The sequence below is a fragment of the Bufo gargarizans genome, chromosome 3 (assembly GCF_014858855.1).
Source record: "Bufo gargarizans isolate SCDJY-AF-19 chromosome 3, ASM1485885v1, whole genome shotgun sequence".
In the NCBI taxonomy this organism is placed as follows: Eukaryota; Metazoa; Chordata; class Amphibia; order Anura; family Bufonidae; genus Bufo; species Bufo gargarizans.
Genome location: NC_058082.1, coordinates 158,900,838 through 158,920,872, shown reverse-complemented (window position 1 = coordinate 158,920,872; position 20,035 = coordinate 158,900,838). Strand labels below are relative to the sequence as shown.

Genomic DNA, 20,035 nt, shown 5'->3' with positions numbered 1-20,035 from the left:
TAAATCGAAGCAGGATGATGGCCCTGGTGTAAAAATGTCCTTTTCACATATTGTAAATGCTCATCCCTGTCTATTGGGCTGGAGCAGATTCGGTTATATCTGACGGCTTGACTATAGATGATGGACTTTTTAATATGTTTGGGGTGGAAGCTGTCCCATTTGAGGTATGTAGGCCGATCAATACGTTTCCGATACAGCGATGTCTGTATTGAGCTGTCTTGAAGTTTTATGGTAGTGTCCAGAAAGCTGACTTCTGTGTGAGAATAGTTGAGGGTCAGGTTTATGGTGGGATGGAATTTGTTGAATTGTTCATGAAATGTTATCAGTTCATGTTCAGAGTCGGTCCAGATCATTAGGATGTCATCAATGAAACGGAAGTAGGCCAAGGGTTTTTGGAGACAGGATACCAAAAAGTCATTTTCCAGTTTTGCCATGAACAGATTTGCATATTGCGGTGCCATTTTACTGCCCATGGCAGTCCCAGTGCACTGTAAATATATCTCCTTGTCAAAAGAGAAATAGTTATGGGTGAGGATGAATTTGGTCAGTTGTAGTACAGACTCTGAGACGATCCCATTCGCCTCCAAGTATACTCGGCAAGCAGTTAATCCATCATCGTGTGGGATATTCGAATACAAGGATTCCACATCCATAGTTGCCAAGATTGTGCCTTTAGGGAGGGGACCTATGGTTGACAGTTTGTTCAATAAGTCCGTAGTGTCCTGTAGATAACTTTTTGTGTTCCTCACTAATGGTTTGAGGATGCTCTCTATCCAACCTGAGATTTTTTCAGTGAGGGTTCCCACACCTGAAATGATCGGCCTCCCTGTATTCCCTGCTTTGTGTATTTTGGGAAGCATGTAGAATACTCCAATCCTGGGATTCTCAGGTACCAAGTCTAAAAGCTGCGTGGATCCTGCAGGAAGACCTCTGATGACCTTTTTCAACTCTTTCAAATATTTCTGAGTTGGGTCTCCCTCCATTTTGATATAGTATTGTACTATGCACAACGTTTATGCTGCAGGACTTCTGAAAGGCTGCGGAACCACCTTATTCATGTCTTCTACAGCTCCAAAAAAAAGATTCAAATGGAAATACAAATGCTAAAGAGCAAACTTACCGAGAATTTGGTCCTGCAAATGCAAAAATACTACAGAACACTACAACTATACTTGATAGACAACAAGAAAAAGAAACTCCACAGACTTTGACTTAGAGCGGGGCGGTATTCACACACCAATCGAGTGCAAGCCAAAGCTATCAGGATGAATCAGAACATCGATCAGGAACCTGGTAAAGTCAGCTGTGTCATCATTCTGTCATCCTACAAACCGATTAATGTGGAACTCAAGGTGCTCTCCAGAGGACTCTCATTCTGCCCTACCAAAAGTCTTGACAAAACAGAACTCTGTAGTGACATGGAGGAATATTTTAGGAGATTAAGACTAAAAGAGTTCTTCCATGACAAACATGAGAGAGAATTCTCAAACAGCCAAACACAATTGGCACTGGTGGACAAAAAACAGTCTGACTGGACCCCTCCCCCTGGCCGCAATACCATTTTGGACCAGTACATTGACTCCTTTAGAAATGTAGTACAGTCTACAATACTGGACAAACATATAAAAGAAACATTCAACATCGACATACAGGAAAGGAGGGCGATTCAAACCTTAAAAAACAACAAAGGAATCACCATAAAACCTGCAGATAAAGGTGGCGCTATAGTCCTTTTGAACACTTTGGACTATAATGAAGAAGCACACCGACAACTCACAGACACACAATACTATATCAAAATGGAGGGAGACCCAACTCCAAAATATTTGAAAGAGTTGAAAAAGGTCATCAGAGGTCTTCCTGCAGGATCCACGCAGCTTTTAGACTTGGTACCTGAGAATCCCAGGATTGGAGTATTCTACATGCTTCCCAACATACACAAAGCAGGGAATCCAGGGAGGCCGATCATTTCAGGTGTGGGAACCCTCACTGAAAAAATCTCAGGTTGGATAGAGGGCATCCTCAAACCATTAGTGAGGAACACAAAAAGTTATCTACAGGACACCACTGACTTATTGAACAAACTGTCAACCATAGGTCCCCTCCCTAAAGGAACAATCTTGGCAACCATGGATGTGGAATCCTTGTATTCGAATATCCCACACGATGATGGATTAACTGCTTGCCGAGTATACTTGGAGGCGAATGGAATCGTCTCAGAGTCTGTACTACAACTGACCAAATTCATCCTCACCCATAACTATTTCTCTTTTGACAAGGAGATATATTTACAGTGCACTGGGACTGCCATGGGCAGTAAAATGGCACCGCAATATGCAAATCTGTTCATGGCAAAACTGGAAAATGACTTTTTGGTATCCTGTCTCAAAAAACCCTTGGCCTACTTCCGTTTCATTGATGACATCCTAATAATCTGGACCGACTCTGAACATGAACTGATAAAATTTCATGAACAATTCAACAAATTCCATCCCACCATAAACCTGACCCTCAACTATTCCCACACAGAAGTCAGCTTTCTGGACACTACCATAAAACTTCAAGACAGCTCAATACAGACATCCCTGTATCGGAAACGTATTGATCGGCCTACATACCTCAAATGGGACAGCTTCCACCCCAAACATATTAAAAAGTCCATCATCTATAGTCAAGCCGTCAGATATAACCGAATCTGCTCCAGCCAATTAGACAGGGATGAGCATTTACAATATGTGAAAAGGACATTTTTACACCAGGGCTATCATCCTGCTTCGATTAAAGATCAGATCACAAGAGCCACCAAGATCCGCAGAAATCAACTTCTCCAATACAATGAAAAGAAACAGAACCAGCGCATACCTCTGGTTGTGACCTACAACCCACAACTAGAGGTACTGAGGAAAACTGCCAAAAAATTACATCATGTCCTACGTAAGGATGAACGACTAAAAACAATCTTCCCAGACCCCCCCTTACTAGCTTACCGACAACCTCCAAATCTAAGGAACATTCTGATCAGATCAAGTTCAAGACCATGTACCACAGAAAAAGGAACCCATCCCTGTAATATAAGAAGATGCAAAACCTGTTTCCATATAATGACAACAGATAAGATCCGGATCCCCAACACACAGCAGGAATATAGGATCCCTGGGACATTCACATGTTCTACATCTAATGTTGTTTATCTGATTCTCTGCACTAAATGTCCTGTTAGAGGCCTCTACGTTGGAGAAACAGGACAGAGACTCAATGCAAGGATGAGGTCCCACCGCCACACAATTAAAGAGAAGAAGCTACGCTTTCCTGTGGCTAAGCATTTCTGTAGCCCAGGACACAATGTAGAACACATGAAAGTTCTCATATTAAAAGGTAACTTCAAATCCCAAAAAGCTAGAAGAATTTGGGGATACAAATTTATAACACTGCTTGACACTTTGAATACTGGACTGAATTTGTCCCCGGGATTTATGACACACTACAAGATCTAAAGAGTCTTCTATAGACATAGTCGGGGCACCAGGTCTTTGAGATAACATCAATTTAGAGACCATAAAACTTTCACACCCCTTATCTGTAAGATAATTAAGGATTCATTCTCAAGATCTTTAATATGATGTTCTGTTTTTTTTCAAATGTCCATTCATTCCCCCCATGCCTCTGTTCTTATTGTATATATATTGCTGTTTCTTCATATATTCTTGTAGTACGCCTGATGAAGAGACTGGTGATGTCTCGAAAGCTCGCTATGTAACATCATTACTTCTATTTTTGTTAGCCATTAAAAGGTATCAAACCTGCTATACTCTTATTTTGTTTCTCTTAATGAGAGCACTAAACTATAGAATTGGAGAAATGCAAGCAGTCCTATATGTACAGCCATAATGTTGTGTATGATCCCTAATGATATTGTCCTGGTTTAATAGGCATGCTTACATGATAGAATGGGAAATGCCATTTAGATGCCTCACCCCCACCCGTGAGAAGGAAAATCAATGAATTTATAATAAGGTTTTGTCTATTAGATTATAAAAGACCTTTATCTAATTTGCTTCAATTTGATTTTGTTCTTTTCATCTCTATTGTATATTAATATTAATACCAGTTATTTCCTGAGCACTGAAGACAAACCCAGAACAAGACATCTGTACAGGTAAGGAAAATGAGCCTTAGTTTTTATGTGTCCCTCCCAGATTCCCCCCATTATGTGTACCCTACATGCCCTTACCAACCACACTGACCTCCATGTATACAGTCGTGGCCAAAAGTTTTGAGAATGACACAAATATTAGTTTTCACAAAGTTTGCTGCTAAACTGCTTTTAGATCTTTGTTTCAGTTGTTTCTGTGATGTAGTGAAATATAATTACACGCACTTCATACGTTTCAAAGGCTTTTATCAACAATTACATGACATTTATGCAAAGAGTCAGTATTTGCAGTGTTGGCCCTTCTTTTTCAGGACCTCTGCAATTCGACTGGGCATGCTCTCAATCAACTTCTGGGCCAATTCCTGACTGATAGCAACCCATTCTTTCATAATCACTTCTTGGAGTTTGTCAGAATTAGTGGGTTTTTGTTTGTCCACCCCCCTCTTGAGGATTGACCACAAGTTCTCAGTGGGATTAAGATCTGGGGAATTTCCAGGCCATAGACCCAAAATGTCAACGTTTTGGCCCCCGAGCCACTTAGTTATCACTTTTGCCTTATGGCACGGTGCTCCATCGTGCTGGAAAATGCATTGTTGTTTACCAAACTGTTGTTGGATTGTTGGAAGAAGTTGCTGTTGGACGGTGTTTTGGTACCATTCTTTATTCATGACTGTGTTTTTGGGCAAAATTGTGAGTGAGCCCACTCCCTTGGATGAGAAGCAACCCCACACATGAATGGTCTCAGGATGCTTTACTGTTGGCATGACACAGGACTGATGATAGCGCTAACCTTTTCTTCTCCGGACAAGCCTTTTCCCTGATGCCCCAAACAATCGGAAAGAGGTTTCATCGGAGAATATGACTTTGCCCCAGTCCTCAGCAGTCCATTCACCATATTTTCTGCAGAAGATCAATCTGTCCCTGGTGTTTTTTTTGGAAAGAAGTGGCTTCTTTGCTGCCCTTCTTGACACCAGGCCATCTTCCAAAAGTCTTCGCCTCACTGTGCGTGCAGATGCGCTCACACCTGCCTGCTGCCATTCCTGAGCAAGCTCTGCACTGGTGGCACTCCGATCCCGCAGCTGAATTCTCTTTAGGAGACGATCCTGGCGCTTGCTGCACTTTCTTGGACGCCCTGAAGCCTTCTTAACAAGAATTAAACCTCTTTCCTTGAAGTTCTTGATGATCCTATAAATTGTTGATTAAGGTGCAATCTTAGTAGCCACAATATCCTTGCCTGTGAAGCCATTTTTATGCAACGCAATGATGGCTGCACGCGTTTCTTTGCAGGTCACCATGGTAACAATGGAAGAACAATGATTTCAAGCATCACCCTCCTTTTAACAGGTCAAGTCTGCCATTTTAACCCAATCAGCCTGACATAATGATCTCCAGCCTTGTGCTCGTTAACGTTCTCACCTGAGTTAACAAGACGATTACTGAAATTATCTCAGCAGGTCCTTTAATGACAGCAATGAAATGCAGTGGAAAGTTTTTTTGGGGATTAAGTAAATTTCATGGCAAAGACGGACTATGCAATTCATCTGATCACTCTTCATAACATTCTGAAGTATATGCAAATTGCTATTATAAAAACTTAAGCAGCAACTTTTCCAATTTACAATATTTATGTAATTCTCAAAACTTTTGGCCACGACTGTACATGTGCAAGCTACAAATCCAATGACATACAGAGGGGGTTTTACAAGGTTGTCTCCTTCATCTTCACCCATAAGCAATAACAGCACTGCTCTTGTGCATTATATCCTAGGGTATGTGCCCCAAAATGTTATAGCAGCAGGTGACATATGACTTTATAACTGTGGTCATTACAACAATTTTGGCAAAGTGGTTTGCCACGTTGATAATCAGTATGTAGTAGCAGTGACAGCAGAAGAAGTTTGCAATGACTGTAATGAATTTTAATGGGATTATAGCAAAATCTTATTGTATGTTATACCAGTGATTCATGCCTATTGCCCTCTTACCTCTCCTGGTGGGCACGGTAGCTGGAACACTCACCAGGTCCTTGCTGTCAGCCCTGTACCTGTCAGTCTTCCTGGTTCCTTCTGGTAGCTACGGCCTCCAAAGAAGCATTGCCTTGCTCCTCTTGGATGTTGTGCTGCCTCTCCTCTTGCAGCTTGTAGGACATGTGTGGTGTCTCCAGCAGCTCTTAAAGGGCCAGTGTGCATTAGTCTTTCCCAGCCAATGACTATTTCAGGCACCTTTCTCTGCAATTATTTTTGTCTTGTTTGCCTACTTGCCCATGTACTGATCTCTGCCTATTCCTCATTCTGACCCCATCCTGACCATTGTACTGTTTACTGGATTGCTCATACTCTGCCCACCTTGACCTTGGCTTGTTTCCTGATTACAGTTTACTTGATCCCTTGGTGCTCCACACTGGTGTCTCTTGAACCCATGGATCAGCAACCACTGAACTGAGACTACTCCAGGAGGTTGCAGCCTGGTGGTTCCTCTGCAGTGGAGTCCAGATTCCTGTATAGTGGTTAAAGGTTGAAGACCAGGGGACTGCTAGGATAATGCTCTTAGGAGTAGCCCCAAGCCAAATCCTGATTTAGTGGTACAGCATATCCACATCATGGTCCTTAAAAATTTATGTGGTTATAAGATGAATGGTATAGTAAAGCACTGTAAATTAAAGCACAGCTGGCTTCGGTTTCCTATTCAATGAAACTACATATACCTGCCCTGCAGACACCAAAAGGACAATCTTTAGGGCCCATGAAAGTCTATATGCTGGGAATAAACCTATACGCTACATAAGACAACATATTGAAAACTATATACTGTATTCAGCATTTTAGAAGTGTGTTTGCCACTCATTCAAAACGAAAGTAACATAATATATATATATATACAGTTTCTCACAAAAGTGAGTACACCCCTCACATTTTTGTGAATATTTTATTATATCTTTTCATGGGACAACACTGAAGATATGACACTTTGATACAATGTAGAGTAGTCAGTGTACGGCTTGTATAACAGTGTGCATTTGGTGTGCTCTCAAAATAACTCAACACACAGCCATTAATATCTATACCGCTGGCAACAAACGAGAGAACACCCCTAAGTGAAAATGGCCAAATTCACTAGAGCTTCACAGGTTGCCACTGGAATCCTCTTCCACTCCACCATGACGACATCACAGAGCTGGTGTATGTTAGAGACCTTGGGCTCCTCCACCTTCCATTTAAGGATGCCCCTAAGATGCTCAATAGGGTTTAGGTCTTGAGACATGCTTGGCCAGTCCAGCACCTTTACCCTCAGTTTCTTTAGCAAGGCAGTGGTCGTCTTGGAGGTGTGTTTGGGGTCATTATTCTGTTGGAATACTGCCCTGTAGCCCATTTTCCGAAGTTAGTGGACCATGCCCTGCTTCAGTATGTCACAGTACGTGTTGGCATACTGTAAAGGAATGACCGGCACTCGCTCTTGATTTTCAAATACCTAAATTTATTTTCAGTCACTTCTTATTTGATTAGTTAGTGACGCGTTTCAGCACATGTCCATGCTTTCATCAGACTATATTCACATAACCTCAAACATGTCTTAAATAACAAAGAAATGAAAAATACAAAGGAACTGATGTCATACCACTGACTCCTCCCCCTGATCAGATATACTCAGGCAGAATAGCTTTCACTTGTTTCCAATTATTTCAAAGGAAAAAAGTCCCATAATTAATTCCGCTGCAAGAAAAACAAAATAATTTTAAACATCACATCAGACTACTAAGGGTCCATTCACACGTCCGTTGTTTCTTTCCTGATCTGTTCCGTTTTTTGCGGAACAGATCAGGACCAGTTCTGGACCCATTCATTTTCAATGAGTCCTGGAAAAAATCGGACAACACAATGTGTGCTGTCCGTTTCCGTTGTTCCGTTCCGCATGTCCGATTAAAAATAAAACTTGTCCTATTCTTTTCTGCAAAAATCGGATCCTGGTACAATACAAAGTCAATGGTTCTGCAAAAAACGGATGACATTCGTATGTCATTACGTATGTCATCTGTTTTATGCGGAATCCGTTCCTGGAAATTAAATCCTGCCCACAGAAATCACTTATTTACTTTTTTTTTTCAATTTTTTTTCAAAGAAATCCAAACAACTTTATTAGCTTTGTGAAATTTATACATGTTTACGTTTTTTGCGGATCCGCAAAAAACGGATGACATACGGATGACCTACGGAAACATTTTCAGGAACAACGGATCCGCAAAAAACAGACCGAAATTCGGGATATAGAAAAATACTGACGTGTGAATGTAGCCTTATATTGTATTCGCGGTTTAGGCCTTTTGGATCCATCGTTTGTAAACGTTGGATCCAATATGCCTCTTTTTGCAAAAGTAATTTATTACGATCGCCGCCACGGCGAGGCAGTGGAACACCTTCAATCACCTGATAACGCAATTGCGCTATAGTGTGCTTTTTTTCATGGAAATAATACGGTATAGGGAGCAATAAACTACCTTTTCTAATAGTGGATTTGTGTTTGCTCAACCTATCCTTTATTGTCATAGAGGTTTCCCCCACGTATAATAGTCCACACGAACATTTAAAAATATATACAACAAATCTGCTGTCACACGTAAATACGTCTCTTATGGGTATTCTCTCTCCAGAATGTGGATGTGAAAAGTGGGTCCCGCTAATCACACTTGAGCAATTTACACAATTAAGACAGGGAAATGTACCCTGTCTGGGAGAAGATAATACACTCTGTCTCAAATCCCATTTATTACTGCCAATGTGGGCCCTGACTATCTTATCTTTAATGTTATCTGCCCTTTTAAAGCATAATATAGGGGGTTGTATGTGTTGGCATTCATGGTTCCCTCAATGAACTGTAGCTTCCCACAGCCAGCAGCACTCATGCAGCCCCAAACCATGACACTCCCACCACCATGCTTGACTATAGGAAAGACACACTTTTCTTTGTACTCCTCATCTGGTTGCCGCCACACACGCTTGAAACCATCTGAACCAATTAAGTTTATCTTGGTCTCATCAGACCACAGGACATTGTTCCAATAATCCATGCCCTTAGTCTGCTTGTATAGTTTGCAGGCTTTCTTGTGCATCTTCTTTAGAAGAGGCTTCCTTCTGAGGCGACAGTCATGCAGACCAGTTTGATGCAGTGTGCAGTGTATGGTCTGAGCACTTGAAAGGCCGACCCCCCCACCACCACCCCTGTAACCTCTGCAGCAATCCTGGCAGCACTCATACATCCATTTTGAAAAGACAGTCTCTGGATATGACGCTGAGCACATAAACTCAAATTCTTTGGTCGACCATGGCGAGGCCTGTTTTGAGTGGAACCTGTCTTGTTGAACCGTTGTATGGTCTTGGCCACCATGCTGCAGGTCAGTTTCAGGGTGTTGGCAATCTTCTTATAGCCTAGGCCATCTTTATGTAGAGCAACAATTCTTTTTTCCGATCTTCAGAGAGTTCTTTGCCATGAGGTGCCATGTTAGACTTCCAGTAACCAGTATGAGAGAGTGTGAGAGCGATAACACCAAATGTAACACACCTGCTCCCCATTCACACCTGAGACCTTGCAACACTAATGAGTCACATGACACCGGGGAGGGAAAGTGGCTAATTGGGCACAATTTGGCCATGTTCACTTAGGGGTGTACTAATTTCTGTTGCCAGCGGTTTAGACATTAATGGCTGTGTGTTGAGTTATGTTGAGGGCACACCAAATTTACACTGTTATACAACCTGTACACTGACTACTTTACATTGTATCAAAGTGTCACATCTTCAGTGTTCTCCCATGAAAAGATATAATAAAGAATTTACAAAAATTTGAGGGGTGTACTCACTTCTGTGAGATACTGTATAATAACAATGTGCAAGTTAACATTTCCATGAAGTACAAAGCACACCAATGTATAATGCTTATACAGAAGATAAAAGTAACACACCCTTTGCTTTTTTTAATGCAGTGTGGAAACATCGGGTTCTCTTAACCGCACATGTGTGACTTGCGACCTCATTCCAGGCTGCAATTTTGTGGATGTAGAATTTAGTCCTGAAGGCAGCTTCTTTATCCTCTTCTGTAAAGGTGACTACGAAGAATAACTAAGAACAATCCAGTGTATTCCTAGAGACCATGATTACATTATCATTTACCTCTTGTCAAAATACTGTACTATAGAATCCACCCATTGGAGCTATGAACATTAAAATACTGATATTGGAAATTCAAAATTCAATGCAATCCATCCTGTGAAGTGTTGGAAATTGTTTACATGTTCTGACCAAACGATAGAGCGTGCAATCATCAGGCCAAACATTGCACACTCGTTAGCCACATTTGCATGCAGCAGTCATCACTGCTTCATAGGGATAAACGATCTTTAATACGATTGTTCGTCCCCATACTGTTTAATTGTTTGTGTAGCTAGTTACTGATGGACATTGTGATCAGTCATCATATCATCTGATCAATATCCACCTGGAGGTCAGGATTAGTGCAGTAACCATGTAACTGGTTAAAGGGGTTGTCCCATTTAGGCCTTTCATGGCAAATATGGAAATAATCCTCAGTAGGCCCCAACTAAGGAGGCCAAAGTTGTGGAAAAGGCCAAGAGGCTGGAGCTCTGCTGTTTCCATAACTCCAACAAAGTGCTGTGCTATACTGTTTGGGTACCTTCTATTCACTGCTATGGGAGTTACGGAAACAGAAAATTGCAAGTCGTACAGACTTTTCCGTAACCCCATCTCCACGGGCATACACTTACTGTGTGTTAATGCTATCTCACTTATGAAAATCTCAGAAGGGACAATCCATTTAAAGGCTGTTTTACACTGGCCAAAGAGCAGGCCAATTATCAGGAACAAACATTCATATGAATGTTCGGTCCCTATAATTGCCCTATATAAAGGTGTTGACAATCACCCAACAAATGAGCAAAACACTTGTTTGTCATGTGATTGCATATTTTTATGTGGATCCCAAAACAGTTACTTGTTGTTACATTGCCCTATGTATAATATATATATATATATATATATATATATATATATATATACATTATAAAAATGTGTCATTATTTGTCCCAAAGGTCCTGGAGTTCCTCATATCTCTGTGCACCAAACCGACAACCCTAAAGGTAAGAGCCATAGACTGTCCTTAAAGAGGACCTTTCACTAATATACAAACTCAAAACTAACTATACCTGTGGGCAGAGCGGCGCCCAGGGGTCCCCCTGCACTTACTAGTATGCCTGGGTGCCGCTCCGTTCGCCCGGTATATGCTCCGGTGTCTCAGCTCCGTCTGTTGTATTGGACTGATTTTTTTGTAGGAGGCATGTCCCTTGCTGTAGTGCTGGCCAATCGCAGCGCACAGCTCATAGCCTGGCCAGAATGTCAGGTTTTTACAGCTAGGTTTGATGTTCCTGTCATTGCATTGTTTTTATTACAGCTGTCTGTTATATAATGCTGGTGAATAGAAATGTATAAAATGCTCATCCGGACATTGCTCTTTGTAGAGGATATTGTGAATTACTTGCACAATGCTTTTCTTTGACTGCAATAGGTGAAAACGGCAAAAAAAATGAATGCACTCAGGTAGAAATATGACTGTTCCCTAGAATGTTTTCTTTAACAAAATACCCTCTCCTAGACTAAGCACACATTTATGCCTCACAGATGCAGAAGCACAGCATGCAGCACTAGTTTTCCCTTCAAAACGAAGGACACCATGCCAGAACCCCAATGGATCCTATTATAAGTCAGTGGGAACTGTCAACCACCATTGGTGTCCATCGTGAGACAATCCAGTACTTTGTTGTGGTTTCCATTTATAATGAAAACTGCAGAGCCTTACACAGTGTTTTTTCTGTGCCATATCTTGTGTATTGGCTTCACTATGTGAGAAGGCTGGAACAATAAGTGATGAAATATCCATAGGAGTCACACATGCATTTTATTGTAATTTTTAATGTTTTTTTTACCCACATCCGGGAGTGGATCCAAAAAGGAGAAAAAAAATAAAGGGAAAACTGATTTTCCTTTTTGTATCCACTTCTATGTTTTGGCTCAAAAATTGCATGTGTGATTCCCGCTTGATAATATATACCATAATTGTATCTTTTCAGGGACGGATTGGCCATAGACCTTACAGGGAAATTTCCCGGTGGGCCGATGGTCGGGTACATAATAAGCTCTCAGTGGTGACGTTGTGAGAATCAGATACCCATGTAGCTGGCCATAGACCGCACATGCCCTCCTGAATTCATATGCTGTGGCCCGAATCTCATCTCCTAAGCCCCTGCTCCATATCTTAATCAGAGACAACTGGAGGAGGAGGGCAGAAAATGGCATCTAATGATGGCCACAACAGAAGGACAGCTTTTGGGGCAGTATATTCTGCTGCTCCGTGGTATATGGTTCTGACGGGATGGTATTTTGTGCTATGGTTTCGCTGCTGCCGCCTACTTGTGGTGCCCCACCTTCTGTCGATTTCGCCGCCCCCCCCACACAAGGCCACTTTTAAGTTTTTTTCAGGGCTACATTAAGTTCCCAGTCCGCCCCTGTATCCTTTGTTAGACTTCTCCTTCTTTACATACCCACTGAAATGAACATGTCTCAGCTCTTGGTTCAACATTATACATTTCACAGATTTTCATGTACTGTCCAGAATGCCTGAGAACATTACACTGAGCTTTAGTTCATTTCTAATTTCATAGATTTTCAAATCCTGGAGGACAACCAGCAACTGAATACTGTGCTGTTTGATAAGGAAATGCCAGAGACGCTATACAGATCTATCCATATTGATAACTATGGTAAGTAGGACGTTCTGTTAACAATAATTCAGACATGACATCAACAAAACTAAAAAACATGAAATGAAAAATAAAAGTAGGGTCCAACAGGAGATGCCCAATCTCAGATACTGAGCATCCTTGTGTGTATAGGCTGATGCCATATTACCTAATGCAGTGCAATTTAAATATATTACTTTATCAGTAGTAATAAGCAACTGGACTTGTTGTTTTTTAGAAACTATAATTTCATTTTTATTGAGAAAGACAGTCGGATTACTAGAGAAACATCTTCGAGAGAAAATACTACAAGTCCAGTTGCTCTGACTTATCACTACTGATAAACCATGACCTGGACGAATGAGACTCTTCACCAACAAAGTTGATTTAATTTAGAAATAATGATTATATCAGAAACTGCACAGTGCGAACAAGACAGGCACGATTGCCCTTTGTGACGGCATAGGAATGTTATCAGTAGGTAATCAATTCCTAGGTATTTCTTGCCAAGTCTGCATGCTATACATTTGGTGTAATTTTGTAGTTAGACACTTGTTAGGGGTGCTACCACTGAGACCCCCACCCTGAAAAGGAGGAGATCACCCCCCAGCCCACCGTGTTTTTTTCTGTCCTCTGGACAGGTGGACTGGCGTATCGCTCCCCCTCAGGGAGCTGAAGAGTGCTTAGGGGCTCTTTTTTTCCTTAAGCTAAAGCATCGCTTTTTTCCTGCTTTCAGTGCCTTTATTTTAGGCCTGATCGCAGCGATTTTTTGTCGCTGGGGTACCGTCGGGGAAGGGGGTGTCCCCTCCCCTCTTCTTTCATCTCAGCATGCGGTGTCCCGTCTCTCCAACCGCATGGTTGCGGCGCTATGGGCGCCCCATCTTCCGGAAGTGACGCGCACTGGGTGCGCTACGTCACTTCCGGTTTTCCGGAGCGATGCGGTGAGGTTGTAAAACTCACCATTTCTATTAACTGTCTCCTTATAAAAGACATCCTGGGACCCAGGATTAAATCTAGGGAGACATTTAGAACAGCTGAGCCATTATAGGCTCTGTTATTGTGCTGGGCTAATTACGATCAAGGAACCGCCCAGGGGGCGGGGCTTCCTCCTTTAAAGCACCCAAGAGCCTGTCAGTCAGTGCTCTGGTTGCGTCGCTTTCACAAGTTAGCTCCAGAGTTCCCTGTGCCTTGAGATATTCTTATATTGCTTGGCTTGGGGTTTGTTGTTCCTCTTTTCACAGCTCTAATTTCTTCTAGTGCTGGTGGGCCCCCTTAAGGTCTTGTTTCTCCACCTCCAGGTATTGTAGGTGTTATGACCAGTTTTTTTCTTTCCAATCACAGACTATGGCTTCCCCTAAGGATCCGGATCAGCGGAAGGCTGGGGCCAAGAGGAAGCATTTGGCGTGTTACGAATGTAACACACCCTTAGATGACGGCTGTCCTTACTCCAGATGTGAGAATTGTCGCACGGCATCCACGGAACCCACGATGGAGGAGATGTTCCAGTGGACAAAAACATACGTGGATGATTCCATTAAGGGAGTGGTACGGCTGCTTAAGGAGAGGCTACCTGGTCCCTCTCAGACTCCCATGGAGGTGGTCGCACCGGTCGAAAGACCTACCCCCTGTTCTGTGGGGTCTTCTTCCGAGGAAGAAGAATTTACTTCTTGCTTTTTCCCTCCAGAAAAGACGCAGAAGTTACTCAAGTCCATCAGGTCGGGGGACCAGGATGTTGACATGGGGGAGTCTTCCGATCCCGCGTGTCTTTAGAGCGGATGAGACCCTCCTCTCTGTGATGCGCACAGAGTGGAGAAAGCCTGAGAAAGGTCCAGTACTCACCAGAAAATTCAAACTTATGTACCCGATGGCTAAACCCTTGGTGGAATCATGGGTTTTCCATTCCCAAGGTGGACATGGCTATAGCCAAGTTGTCCCGGCGCACTCTAGTTCCTGCAGACGATGGGTCTAGTCTGCAGGACCCTCTAGACCGGAGGGCAGAGTGCACCCTTAGAAGGAGTTACGTGGCGGCTGCTGCCTCTGCATCAACTTCAATTGCGGCCACAGAGGTAGCCGCCTATTTACGCTCCAGGCTCAACCAAATCCAGACGGACGTGGATCAGAGCGTGTCAAGAGATGACATCCTTGCAGCCTTCAAGTCAGCCAATCTGGCTATGGACTTTCTGGTCGATTCCACCCAGATGCAGTTGAAGCTGGCCGCCAAAACTATGGCCCTAGTTTCAGCTGCCCGCAGGCCACTTTGGCTGAAACCATGGATCGCTGACAACGCGTCCAAGTTCAACCTTTGTGGGCTCCCCTTCGAACCGGATAGGCTTGTCCGAATTGGACAAGATAATGGAGGGGCTCTCCAATAAAAAGGGGAAGAGCCTCCCCCAGCAGCCCTTTCGGGGACGCCCCAGACAGGAGAAGAAGCGCAAAGGTCGTCCGGGGCAGCAGTCTAGGCGCAGAGATTGGGGGGGGGCCGTCTCGTAAATATTCAAGACGCTCCCGTAAACCCACCAGTGAGGCAAAACCCTCCTGACTATGGGCCTCCTCGAGGCTCTTGGATAAGCCCTGCTGCCCCTGCAGTGTCTCCTCTAGATTTTCCCGTACCCCTCCCCCAGATTCCCGTGGGGGGCCGTCTTACCCATTTCAAAGACTCTTGGAGCCGGTTGATTGCAGACCCCTGGGTCCAGGACATAGTTTCCGTCGGGTACCGGGTAGATCTCATCTCTCTCCCCCCAGAGAGATTCATTGCCACACGAAATTTCGGGTCTGCCAAACAAGTGGTCCTAGAATCTTACATTCAGGACTATATCTCCAAGGGAGCCCTAGAGAAGGTGCCGGCAGGGGAGAGGGGTCTAGGGATTTATTCACCAGTGTTCCTGGTTCCCAAAAGAACGGGAGATCTCCGGATGATTATTGACTTGAGATTTCTCAATCGATTTATAAGAAAAACAAGGTTTCGCATGGAAACCATAAGGTCAGTCAGCCATATCCTCAACTCTGGGGACATCATGGCCACTCTGGACCTCAAGGATGCGTACCTTCACATCACGATCCATTCCGCGTCCCGGAAACTCCTCAGGATCGCGGTCCAGATTTCAGGGGTCCGCAGGCACTTTCAGTTCGCCGCACTTCCCTTCGGAATCTCTTCTGCCCCCCTTATCTTCACCAAGGTGGTGGTGTCGGTGGTGGCAGCCTTGAGACTTCAAGGACTGACCATTATTCCTTATCTGGACGATTGGCTTTTCAAAGCCTCTTCAGTTCCGGTCCTTACCCACCATCTTCAGATCGCAATCTCCTTTCTCCTCCGCCTGGGCTGGATTATCAACTGGCAGAAGTCGAATGTGAGCCCATCGACTTCAATCCATTATTTAGGATTCGTGGTCGACTCTATGGAGATGTCCCTCCGGTTGACTCTAGAAAGGAAAGCGCGGATTCAGGACCTGGCAAAGGTCCTTTATGTCCCTCGTCGAGTCTCTATCCGGACTCTCGTGAAGATGCTGGGGCTCATGTCAGCGGCTGCCGGCGCAGTCCCTTGGGCACTATGGCACCTCCGTCCTCTTCAGTCGGAGGTCTTACACTTATGGAACGGCAGCCCTGCGGGGCTAGATTCCCTGTGCTCCCTGTCCGGTCAAACCCGGTATTCCCTCAGATGGTGGTTTTGGCTACCATCAGGGAAGTCTATGACCCAACCAGCTTGGGTCATATTGACTACAGACGCGTCCCTTGTAGGCTGGGGCGCTCACCTGGACGGATCCCCAGTACAGGGATCCTGGTCCCCCCTGGAGCGGCGTCTTTCTTCCAATCTTCGCGAGATGTGAGCTATCCGGCTAGCCCTCCTTCACTTCGCCCCTCAGATTCGGGGCAAAGCGGTGAAAGTCCAGTCAGACAATATGACTGCGGTTCTCTATATAAACTAGCAGGGAGGCACAAGGTCATTGCCCCTTCTATCAGAGATCGGGGTGATCCTTCGGTGGGCAGAGTTGAACCTTTCCCATTTACCTGCCGTTCATATTCGAGGCTCCCTCAATATGATAGCGGACTGCTTAAGTCGAGGTTTACCGACCATGGAGTGGTCTCTGCATCCGGAGATCTTCAGGCAGCTAGTTCACAGTTGGGGTATGCCAGAGGTGGATCTCATGGCAACCAGGTTCAACGCCAAGGTGCTGAGGTTCGGTTCCCTGTACAGGGAAGACAACCCCCTGGCGATAGATGCTCTGTCGATACCGTGGAGGTTCAGGCTGGCTTACATCTTCCCTCTGTTTTCCATGATACCGAGGGTATTGATGAAAATCCGTCAGGATCAGGCCTCGGTAATAGCCATCATACCGTTTTGGCCCAGGAGATCCTGGTTTACCCAGCTCATTCAGATGAGTCGGGGACAATATTGGAGACTCCCCCCGGAGCAGACCCTGGTGTCGTGGGACACTCACCTCTGCCCAGATCTGCACAGGTTCAACCTGACAGCCTGGAGGTTGATCAGTCCCTTCCCAACATAGAAGGGCTTTCCGAGTAGGTCCTGAGACCGTTGTCGCATTCCCGAGCAGAGTCTACAAAGAAGGCCTACTCCAGGATCATGAGAATCTTCGTGGCATGGTGTGATTCCAAACAGGTGGCGTCCGCAGATCCGCCCCTTCCTGCGATACTACAATTCCTTCAAGATGGATTAGACAGAGGCCTATCTCCAGCTACCTTGAAGGTACAGATTTGTGCCATCTCGGCCTGTCTCAACAGGCCATATTCTCGGGACCCACTCATCAAACGCTTCCTGAAGGGAGCTGAGAGACTAAAGCCTACTATACTGAAACCTATTCCCCAGTGGGATCTTTCAGTAGTGCTCAGGGGGCTAGCATCTCCCCCCTTCGAGCCTTTGGAGGAGGTAGATTTCAAATTTTTAACTTTAAAGATGGTCTTTCTTCTGGCTATAGCTTCAGCCAAAAGAGTCTCTGAATTGCAGGCTTTCTCTGCAATTCATCCATACATCATCTTCCTACAGGATAGAGTGCTCCTGAAGTTTTTACCATACTTCAGACCTAAGGTGCCTACCTTTCAAAACATCAACCAGGCAATCTCTTTACCAGTTTTGTTTACAACCTCCTCCTCTGATACTCCAGCTAGAGACCCGCTGGATATTTCAAGATGCCTCCAGATCTATGTGGATAGATCCAGAGAGTTCAGGATAGATGAGAATCTCCTTATCCTGTTTGCCGGTAAGTCTAAAGGCCGTAAAGCGTCTAAAGCCACCATTAGTCGCTGGATCAAGGAGGCCATTATGGAAGCCTTTGTCTCCCAATCCTTAGATCCTCCCGAGTTTGTGAGAGCCCATTCTACTAGGGCGGTCTCCACCTCGGTTGCGGAAAGAAGCCTTCTCCCCTTAGAGTTGATCTGCAAGGCGGCCTCCTGGAGCTCTGAGTCAACCTTCATCTCCCATTATAGGATAGATGCTAGGATGGCAGAGTTTTCGGCTTTTGGGCAGACTGTTCTTAGTTCTGCCAGGCATGAGGACCCTCCCTAGGGGATTCTTCTTGCTATCTCCCCATCTGTGCTGCTGGTAGGACGTAAGGGAATCGTTAATTTCTAACGATAATTTGTTTTCCCTTAGTCCTAACAGCAGCACACAAATATCCCACCCTAGATACATTATGCTTGTTAAAAACACGGTGGGCTGGGGGGTGATCTCCTCCTTTTCAGGGAGCTGAAGATCGTTTATTGGTTCTTGGGCTCATTAAAATTCCGCCGGTCCTACCAGTCCACAGGGGCAGTTAACCCCCATCTGTGCTGCTGTTAGGACTAAGGGAAAACAAATTATCGTTAGAAATTAACGATTTGCACACACATCAATCAATACATGTGATCAGGCCTAAAACTCAAGAAACATTGGTTGTAACAGTTCCCAATCTGATAGAAAATTGTGTAATAACCCAGTAGACCGTGTAGATGCTAATCCATAGGCAGTTATCACGCATCCGTGAGACAATCAATTGATAGTTTCAGACATCAATACTCAAAACTATACACATAAAATTATATACACAGATTGGGAACTGTTACAATCAAAGTTTCTTGAGTTTTAGGCCTGATCACGTGTATTGATTGATGTGTGTGCAAATAGATGCTTCGGATATTTAATGTATTAACAACCAGATTTAACTGTATCGTTAGCTTTTTATGGTTTGATTATCAGTTTGCTACTGTGTAGTTTTTTCTGGACTAATTTGTTTACTACTTTTCCCTTTTTGCCCCATTTTATCCCCTGATGATCCAGTTACTGGGGAAACGCGTTGGGAATATTCAGGGCATTGCGAGAGTGAGATAGGGCAGGCACGGGACCACAGGCCCCCCACCATCAGGGTGTTCCTGTGGGTTGAGGCATTAGTTAGGGACATATTAGGGATTTTTTCCCCCCTAGCACACATTACCCGCCCTCCCCTCTGCATACATTTATATATGTCTGTGTTCTTTTGGTCTATCATGATCAATGTTTGTTACACTTTAGAGGTATATGAAGTGATTTAATATTAAAGAGGTTCTGCAGTTTGTTTAAACTGATGATCAATCCTCTGGATAGATCATCAGCATCCGATTGGTGGGGGTCCGACATCCGGGACCCCCGCTGGTCAGCTGTTTTAGAAGGCAGCGGCGCTCGAGTATTGAAAATTCTAGTTTGGTTTCCAATAAACTATAGGGCTCCTAGGAAATAATTGCACACCGTATTCTAAATACCAATTATAACACTGTGACACAGTAAAGCGAATTGTATGTGGAGGCAGGTATTTTCCTCCCAGTGTGTGCTGCTGGACTAATTAGCAGTCAGGTAAGGCAAACACCGGACTGGATCGCAGGTGGCGGTCCGGGTTTTTGTTAACACCTAGCTGCCTTTAAAAGACAGCTGGGTTCATGCAGAGGGGATCTCTGTATTGGGATCTGAGGCCGTGTCTGTGAGTGAGGCTTGTAGCTGGATGCATGCCTGCAACCTGTCTGGGAGGACAAGGGAACGACATCCAGGACTGGGACTCTTTATGCGGTACCCGCAGCATGGTGTGAAGTGAACACCGGGACTTGACCTTCTTATGCGGTAC

The 20,035-nt window shown here is 44.3% G+C and overlaps 1 protein-coding gene across 1 annotated transcript in view; it reads left to right on the top strand.

Moving 5' to 3' along the window:
• The window catches only part of LOC122932239 (inactive dipeptidyl peptidase 10-like), a 176,034-nt gene that overhangs the window by 91,078 nt on the left and 64,921 nt on the right, over positions 1-20,035 (top strand). The window contains exons 14-17 of the mRNA XM_044286533.1: positions 4,109-4,156; positions 10,128-10,246; positions 11,250-11,297; positions 12,876-12,974. Of these exons, the coding sequence (XP_044142468.1) occupies positions 4,109-4,156; positions 10,128-10,246; positions 11,250-11,297; positions 12,876-12,974 (314 nt within the window). The remainder of the gene's footprint in view (positions 1-4,108; positions 4,157-10,127; positions 10,247-11,249; positions 11,298-12,875; positions 12,975-20,035) is intronic.